The 9,753-nt window shown below is 41.5% G+C and overlaps 1 protein-coding gene across 1 annotated transcript; it reads right to left on the reverse strand.

Moving 5' to 3' along the window:
* Positions 1-5,367: 5,367 nt before the first annotated feature.
* Rag1 (recombination activating 1) lies at positions 5,368-8,927 on the reverse strand. The gene has a single exon (XM_051145002.1). The coding sequence runs from the start codon at positions 8,924-8,926 to the stop codon at positions 5,804-5,806; it is 3,123 nt and encodes a 1,040-aa protein (XP_051000959.1). The 5' UTR covers position 8,927; the 3' UTR covers positions 5,368-5,803.
* Between the last annotated feature and the right edge of the window lie 826 nt (positions 8,928-9,753).

A 9,753-nucleotide genomic window follows, 5' to 3' on the forward strand; every position in this document is an offset into this window, starting at 1 on the left:
GTTTTCAGGTGCTGATGTTGATGGTGGTGATGGAGGGGAGTTGATATTCTTGTAGTTGCTTCAGAGATGAAACCTCCATCCTATATGATCATCCCTAAGGCACGTGCAAATAAGGAAAACACTAACTGTACTCATTAGTTTGCGTGCATGTGTACATTATGTACATGTATACACACACATAATCAAGCAAAAATGCAGTCGGATGTAATAGATGAGAGAAGAATATAGGGAACAAAGGAGAAAAAAGAATCTGCTTTCTCTGGGAACTATTCTCTCATCAAGGCTACATTTTTTTCTGTTTCCTTTGTGCTCTCCTGACCGTGTGAACTGTCTTCTAATGTTATTGGCAACCTTTTAAAATCTATGGCAAGTATTCAAAGGTAAGCTAAATAAACTAAAATGCATACAAAAATGCATAAAATATGTCTGTCAAATATACTATGGCAGAAGGCTGAAGATGATGCTCCAACGTTATAAAAAGTTATGGGTGACTGTTTAGGCAGCAAATTGTCTCTGTCATTTTTCACTTTGGAAGCTGCTAACCTGCACTTCCTGTTTACTCAGGAAATTAAATTTATCCTTCTTAAGTCTCTGATGGAATTGAAGACCAGATAGTTTAGTTTTACAATTAATCTTAGTTGTTTAGGAGTTAGGATGTTTTTAGGTCTAGATGGATGTTTTTAGGTTGATAGAAATGAAATATGATAGATATTGATTTACATTCAGAATTTTAGACTCACCAAGATGAGAAAGATGCTTTGTTCAAGGTTGCCAAGTACAAATAGCCAAAACACTATGAATGTGCCATTTATATAATTTCCTCATTGTCTCGTGGTTCTTCTTGCTGTATGTAGTTTAGTGTGTGTGTGTGTGTGTGTGTGTGTGTGTGTGTGTGTGTGTGTGTGTAATAATATAAATGTATGTGTAAAGGATTTTTAAATGCATAAAAAAATAAATATACAAGAATTTACACATTTGAGAGGGGCAGTTGGAAAATACAGAAGTTAAAGGAGGGAGTGGAGTTGAAAATTATGCACATACAGTGTTCTCATGTATAAATCTTCAAATAAATAAAATAAAATAAAATCTGAAGTACTTAGAAATGAAAGCATGATGAATGTAAACTTCATTAGGCCTTACTTTTAAGTAAGGAGATACTATAGTCTCAAAAGCAGGATTAATATTCCATTATTCAAAAAGTCAGGTCCAAAGACATTGCTGGGGCCTAACTTGGTACCATCCATGTTCTGGAATGATCCTAGTTTCCTGGAGAAAGGCATGGAGATAATAATTAGTGTAAGAGCAACCACATCTTGGAGAAAAAGCAACGTGCCTGTAAGTACAGTATTTTAAGAACTGGTGTAGCTATGAAAAGACCTGGACTGAATCCCAGTCCACACTGAGAGAGAACATGGACGTGTACAGTTAAGCAAAGAAAAGAGTAGTTTGCAGATGATCTAGACAGAGTAAATTGTAAAGATATGATTCTGGCTAAGATACACTTCCCTGACCTCATATGAAAACTGAAGTCACAGAAGTACCCAGTTCAAAAGGATAGAATGTGGTATCATATGGTTTTGTGTTTGTGTCTGTTTAGTTGGCTTGATTTGGTCTTGTGTGACATGGCCTCAGTAGTTGGCCTTGAATTCAATGCTCTTCTGCCTCAGCCTCTAAAGAGTTGGGACTAGAAGCACTTCCCACCATGCCTGTCTTACTGTTGTCATTGTTAGCACTGCACAAAGAGCCTGGGATTTGCCTGGTTTTGCCATAATGTCCATATGCCATGGACAACTGAGCAATCAAAATGTTAACCATGGGTTTTGAGTTTATAAAAATTCCTAAAGAGAAGCCTATTGTTCCAGAGGTTCTTAAAAGAATTTTTAAAAAATAAGCTTACAATTGATACTATCGAGAACCAAAGTATTTCACTGTACACTATGTTCAAAGGCATCCATCATGGCAAGGAAGTCAAGGCAAAAGAACATGAAGCCACTGGGCAGGATGCACAGAGCAGTGTGTGTTGCTACGCAGATCACTTTCTCTCTTTTCACTCAGTCCAGAATCCCAACATAGGGAATGATGCCACTTACAGTGAGAAGTTCTTTTCATTGGTTAATCCAGTGGAAATACACTCCCACAAGTACGGGCAGAGGCCTCCTATTGTTTGACCCAGTGGTAATACACTCCCACAGGTATGGACAGAAGGAAGCCTGTCTCTCTGGGGATTCTAGATCTCCAATTGACAACTAAGTATTAGAATCACCAAATGCATTTTATGTCTTTCAAAGCAGGGTGATAATTGTAAGTATGGGCAGCCAACATTCTTGATATGTGACAATAAAACACCAATATAAATCACAACGCCTGTTATTTTTTCAGAGATTAAACTTTTATTCCAAATACTTAAACACAAAAATTGTGGATAATAATTATAATGCTAATGAGGAAGAAGCTAACATACAAGTAAGTGTTGGAATTCATTATCTTCCATTTGAAAACATTTAACATGGAAATATGGGTCCTCAAATCAAATAATACATTGCATCCTGGTTTCGAAACCTCTCCTAAGGGAGAAAAGTAGACTTGTAGAAGCCATTAAACAAAATGTATCATTATGTGTTTAAAAAAATAGTAAAATACAATCCCCAAAAAATCTCGCAAAACTAATTAGATACTTAAAGAACAAAAAATAAAGAGAAATGGCCACAAAGTATCAATTTTGACTTAAAATATCTTATCATAGAAAAAAAATAGAACAACTGTCATATAATATCTAAAGGCATACACACATGAGTCAAACACCACTTGCAAAACTAGTCTGGCTGGCACACACCTGTCATGCCAGTTACCCAGAGGCTGGGGAGGGAGGGTCCCAAATTCAAGGTCAGCCTAGGCAAATAGTGAGATGTTGTCTTTAAACATGTTCAAAGAAATCTAGAGCTATACTTCAGAAGCAATGTTTGACTAGCACGTGCATGACCCTGGCTTATTTCTACAATCTACAGGCCTCCTAACTGTGTAGAATTTGAAATCTGCATGAAATCATATGAAATACCTACTTTCAAACCCACCCTACCCCACAGCCCAAAAATCTTTATTTCCATGCCTAGTTTGTGAAAGCAAATTGAGACAAAATTACATTCCAGTCCACCTCCAAGAAAAAGACATCTTCCCCCTGCTGCTCTGGCATCTGTGTGCATGTTCATTAATCCCAAGACAGTTCTTCACCTCACACCGACCATTCATCAATTTTCATCAGCTACCATCACTGGTCCCTGCAGTGCACTGCAGAAGGCTGGCAGAAAGACCTGTAGAACCAGGTTTCGAGGCAGAAAAAAATGCATTGCACTTCACCAGCCCTGCTCTGTGCTTTAAAAAAAAAAAAAAAAATCCTCCATTCATTCCTTTGAATTTCCCCAGAGTATGTGCCTGTATTTGCAATGTTAAAAATAAATGTAGAGTATTAGGCCAGGATCTAGGATATTGCCATCTCAACAATGAGGGAAACAAATAGCCATAGGCAGCACTCTACATACAGAAATCCTGTGGCCAGGTGTTCTTGGGTTTTATCAGAATATGATCTGATTAAGAGAGTTGGGGGAAGGCTGTGCTATAAATCATGTCCTGAGTCAAATGGTTCTGAAATTGTCCTACAATGCTAGCATGGGGAATTTAATATCTGCAGTATTTACAGTGTTGCCAGTTGACTAACGGAGTGAATGGGGGGGGAAACATCTACCACACAGTGCCAGCATGCTCCAGGGAGCAGGATGATGGTGGAAATTTAGCTGTTTATTAGTGCACAGACATCTGTAAGGATTAAATCGGATGAAAGAATGGGTGGTTTGGAAGCCTATTAGTTTCCAAACTACAAAACAAAGAGAGTTTTAAAAATAATACTTAAGGGTGTGTATGTTTTTGACAACTAAATTATGAACGTCTTCAATATGCTCCACACAGAAAGACAGAAAGCAAAGGAGACTGCTGCATCTTTCAATAGAAGACAGCAAATTCAATCCCTGCATGCGCACCAAATGTGTGCCACTTAGGATAATGTCACTCTTGCACACTTGACAACTAAATTACAAAGCTCTTTGATACACTGTGTATGAAGACTGACAATTACAACCAATAAAAATCAAAGGAAGAAAGAAAACTAATTAACACTAACATATCATTAGGACTCACTCGCATCTAAAAACCCAGGCCTGCTCTTAAATTGTTGGTGCCTGGCAAATGCTGAGTTCCTGAGGACACAAACACTTTCCAAGTAACTGTAACCACTAGAGGCCTTATGGGCTCCTTAGAGGTTTGGCCCAATTTTCTCCTATCCAAAGGCCCAAGACAAGTAGATGCTTTTAAATTCCATCCTAAAAGAGAAAGTGTAGTGGTTGGTTGTGGCTCCTAATTAAGCCATGATGCTATTGTACAAACAACGTAAACATACTATGAGGAACACAGAATTAAGAAACAAGAGACTTGGGTTCAAATTCAAAATTAGGTATTAGTTATCCTGTAACTTCAGGAACATTACTTAACCTCTGTTCAGTGTTCTCCCCTTCCCCTCCACAGAGCTGTGGTGAGAAAAACAAAAGTATGCAAAAAAAAAAAATACAAAAATGATCAAATACAAGTGAACAATGTCTAAATGCTCATTCCTCTACTCTATTATGGGTAGACCCCATCTAAACAAATAGAAGAAGTTGGCCACTGTCCAGCTCCTAAAATCTGGACACACTGAAACTCAACTGATCACAATCAAAAGAATAACACATTGCAGAAAGAGGGGCCTCTATGAAGCCTGGACTTATTCAGAGTGACCCACGTTTCAAACAGAGAAAATCTGATTGACATTCTCAGCAAGGCATTACATTTGTTTTTAGGCAGTAAAGAAATATGGCTTTTAAAAAATCTGTGACCTTGAGATTATATGGGAAAGCATTGGAGAATATAAATTGCTCTTAATTAAAAAGTAAAAATAAACAAGCAGGGTTGGTTACAGACAGCTAAGCAAACATGAGCTTATCAGATTTAATAGGTAGCTGTAGCTAACAAGTGCATTCTCTCAGTTCAGTATTGAAAAATTTATGACACTGAATGACCTCCTTGACACTGAAGGTGACGTTATCAGTGCCCTTTTTAAACCTAGAAAAGGCTGATTTTCTGAAACCCGTCTTGATGTAATTTATTTCTGCATAAATGTACCACACAGGAAAATGCAGTAAGAGCCCTTGGTAAAGGTCATCATGTCCTACAAATGTACAGTGTTGTTAGGGAAACCAAAAAGGCTCCTTTGAATCTTGTAGAATAAATCAACACATGTGAAATTTACAAAATAGTCCTACGAACTATGAAATGAGAAAAAAAACTGCATTATATCTCAATGCAAAATATAACAAATTGAGGTGAAAAAAAAAAAAAAAGACATGCCCAAGAAAAATTTCTTTCCTAGCATGCTTGGTTGTTCTTTGACAGCCCTGGCTTTGATTTTCATGACACACAGTGGCATGCACACATATACCTCTGTGCATCCCTGGTCTCCTGCAGTTACCACTGTTCTGAGTTATTGAGCTTTCAAATAGCTGATTTCTCCTGTTGCTCTTCTGGACTCACTAAACAGCTCAGGCAATGATCTCATCGACTACCCATGCCTGACAGCACCTCTAGCCTCTCACTCCAACCTGCCACCCCTCCGGTAGTAAGACCCAAACACACAATGATGTGGAAGGTGCTAGGAGAAGACCTCACTGCAGACCAAAGAAAAACACATTTGCAGACACCAGCTTCTATGTGGTGGTCCTATTTAAAACTCCATTGAATCTTGGCTTTCCAGAGAGTCTTCAATGCCCAAAGGGTCCCCTAAAGTTTCCTTTTCGTTCATGGTAAACCCAGAGCTTTTTAACGCATTATGAGCATTCATAAACTTCTGGAGATATTTCGAAGTATATAGCCAGTGGTGTTTCAGGACATCTTCCATCTCATAGCACTTGGACTGCCTGGCATTCATCTTCCGGAAGCGTCTAAACAGTTTGTTACCAGATTCATTTCCCTCACTTGCCCATGCCCCAATAGAGCCATCCCTCTCAATAATTTCAGGGACATGTGCCAAGGTTTTATGAAAATAATTAGTGATTTTGCCCTCATATCTATATTTAAATTTGGTAGAGAGGAGCTCAGCAAAACGCTGTGAGTTGAAACTGTACTGGCAGAGGGACTCTGGGCACTCTTTGGCAGGGCATGATGAACGCCACACTGGTTTCATTTTCAGGTAAAGGTCCATCAGCTCCCTGAGAGCTTCATGCCTCTCCTCGGAAGGAATTAATTCACAAACTGCATCTACAGTCTCTTGGGTCATAAGCTTCCGGGCAAAGTTACCATTCATCCTCATGATTGGTTTTAAGTTCATCCTTTTCCGGAGATGTTTGTCCAGTGTGGCCTGCCATCTCTTCCTTTCCTCTTTAGAGGCATTGGGATTTTTATACACTTCCCCTATCTCCAGCTGGAAAATCTTATAGAATTCAGCCGCATTGCCAATGTCACAGTGCAGCGCATCTATGGAAGGGACCGTCTCAATGAAAGGCTTGGCAGAGACCCCTTTCACCCGGTCCCGAAGTTCTTCCACTGACTCATGGTAAGGATTGGATCGCCAGACCTCATAGCGCTCCAGATTCTCAGCATGGCTTCTGGTGATGGAGTGGAAGACAAGATTTTGAGAGGCTTCCAGGCGAGTGGCATCACAAAGTGTACAGATGTAGACTGAGCCAGACGCCTCCAAGCCTTCGACTTCCCGGACAAGTTTTTCATCATATCCAGTGCCCCTGAAGATGAACTTGAAAGTCCTGAGGATGCCTCCCATCTCCAGCATTAGTTCACTGCTCTTCATGGCTTCCCTCTCAGCAATGAGAGGGCTTAGGATAGCAGTCAGGGTCTCGTGGTCAGACTCATCAGCCAGCATAAGACACAACGGCTTGCAGCACAGTTCAGAATTAGGCTTGGCCTCCTCAAACACCTTCACGCTCTGTGAGCCATGCTCTATCGTAATTCTCATGACGGTGAAGGAGAAACGAACTGCCTTTTCGGGAACTGCAGGCCCACTCCCGTGCTTCTCACTCACATCCCCCATTCCATCACAAGACTCTTTGACCACTACTGTGAAGGGGCCATTCAGATAGTCCTCAAGCTCTTGGGATCTCATGCCTTCCAAGATGTCTTCTTCCATGTCCATCAAAGCTGACACCAAAGCAGAGTCATAGCGGAACCTCTTTGCAATAGTATCCACGGGGTATTCATCCACGGAGGAGGCAAGGCCAGACAGCCCATCAATTATTCCAACATCAGTTCTGGAGGACACGTTCTTCAGAGGGGGCTGCCACTCAAAGGGATGGTAGCCTGGCAGAAGGACTTTCTCAGCGTTTCGAAGAGCATGCAGAGGCTGAAAAATCTGCCTCCCGGTGATGGCTTTCACAGTCCTGTACATCTTATGGTACTGGCTACAGCTGAGGAAGGTGTTGACACGGATAGCCAAGCAAACAGCTGGTTGCAGACCAGAGCCCCGGCCCTGCATGATGGCCTCCAGCTCATCAGCTTGTCTGTGCTCGTTCCTCGCCCTCAGTGCCAGCAGGAACAACGTCAGGCACACAGACTTCACATCACCACCTTCTTCTTTGTCAGCAAATTCTTTGACTTGAACCTTGAGCTCCCTCAGCCGATGTTTCTGAGCTCTTCGCGTCAGTGACAGGAGATGCTGGCGAGGCCGGCCCCCTTTATTAATATGCACCAACGTCTCTTTAGATTCTCTATGGCTTGAGACATGGTGGTTGTATTTTTCCAGACTCACTTCTTCATTGCACTCGTCTGCCGGACACTTCACCACCAGAGAATTCAAGATGCTCAGAAAGGATTTCACTGGACTCTCCAGGTCGGGAGGGAAGCACGGATATCGGCAAGAGGGACAGTAGCTGCCCATGACTTTGAGGCATCGGAGAATGCAGATCCTGCAAAATAGGTGCTTACAGCTGGTTTCCACCGGGTCAGCCAGAATGTGTTCACATATCTGGCAGGAGATGGATTTCACGAAGTGTGCTGGGAAGTCCACTGCAAGAAGCTTGGTACTGAGATGAATCTTACTGCAGTTGGAGATCGTCTTCATGGCTTCCTTGCTGCTGACCCTAGCCTGAGCTCTCTTGCGACGGTCCCGTCTCGCGTGGTTGAATACGGTTTTTAATTTCTTGCTGAGTTGTGCGTTGGGTTGATGCCGCTTCCTCTTGAGTCCCCGATGGGCGGTGAGGCAGATGTCACAGGATGGTGTGTGGGGGTGCCACTCCACGGTCACATACCTTGGAAAGTAGACCTGACAGTGGGCACTGCTGAACTTTTTGTGCATGATGAGCCAACAGTTATGACAGAATTCAGTGGGGTGGATCGAGTCGACATCTGCCTTCACATCAATCCGGAACACCCTGGCAATGAGGTCTGGCCAGGAAGTGACTCTTTTTTCCTTCTTTCGGAAAAGGCTTTGGGTTTTAGCATCCACGGGCCCATGGACTGGATATCTCCGGTTGTGCCCATTGCTCTTGAAAGGATTCCCACAGATGCGGCAGAAATGTCTAAGCCTGGCCTGGTGAATTGCTTTGTCATTTGATTTCCCATCGGCGTGGAATTTCTTTGAAAATTTAGGATGGGGTTTCAGTGCTCCTTGAGTCAGAACTGGGTTCTGACCCACAGGCTCATCCAGAGCTACCGGAGAACGCTCTAGACAAGGCTTTCCCTCCGAGGAAGCCTTCTCCTTCTGTGCTTCTTCAGGGGCCTTCTCGAAGGATCTCACCCTGAACAGCTTGAATTTCCACTCGGAAAATTTGATGTGTGGGTGCTGAATTTCATCCGGTGCAGAACTAAGTCTCAGGGTGGTTGGCAAGGAGACAGCCATGTTGGCTGAGCGACCTGGAAGAAGTAGAGAGAAAAAAAAAAGTCAAGTTAAGAAAAACATCAATATCATATTGCTGTGACATGGAAATAATTGAGACTGACACACTTAAGCTTTCATCCATTAATTCTTTCCGAAAGATATTTATTAAAGCTCCTGTTTTAATATGTTGTGTTGGGTGCTGACAGTGCAACCAAGAACAGCCAATCCATTTCCTAACTTTATTTGGGGGCCATTTATACAGCGTATTTGCATGATTTTAAATTCTACATATATGTGAAATTTAGTTCCCTTCCCACAAAAACTTCAGCATCTTTGAAGACAGTCTTTGGGTGATTGATTTCATCTCCCAGTGTCCCTGGTACCTATTAGGTGCTCAGGAGCTGTTTGTGAGCAAATGTGATGATAAACTGGAAACTAAACCAGAGAAAAGTAATATTTTCCACATTGTATTAGCCTCATTACACTAACTGGACAATATATTTCTAGGTTTTTAAAGCATTCTTCCGGGAGATTGGTTGTTTATTTCTTCTGAACGGGTCATAAAGAGATGATAAAGCTACAAACCCAAAGAAACTAATTACTCACTACTTGAAAGGATGAAGTGAATTTGGAGTTTTATGGATGCAAACTAATAATAAGTATCATGGATAGTAATTATGCTTACAATTTTAATTAGCGAGTGCTGCTGTAAATTAAGAGGCTGAGTATACATTAGAAAGAAAACCACAAAGCTCTTTAAACCTTCAACAAACCAGAGCATGAGCACACTAAGAGGACTGAAGGACTTTTGAGATGCAAACTTCAAGTAGTTTCAGACAAAACTCACA

Source organism: Acomys russatus, chromosome 4 (genome assembly GCF_903995435.1).
Source record: "Acomys russatus chromosome 4, mAcoRus1.1, whole genome shotgun sequence".
NCBI classification, from domain to species: domain Eukaryota; kingdom Metazoa; phylum Chordata; class Mammalia; order Rodentia; family Muridae; genus Acomys; species Acomys russatus.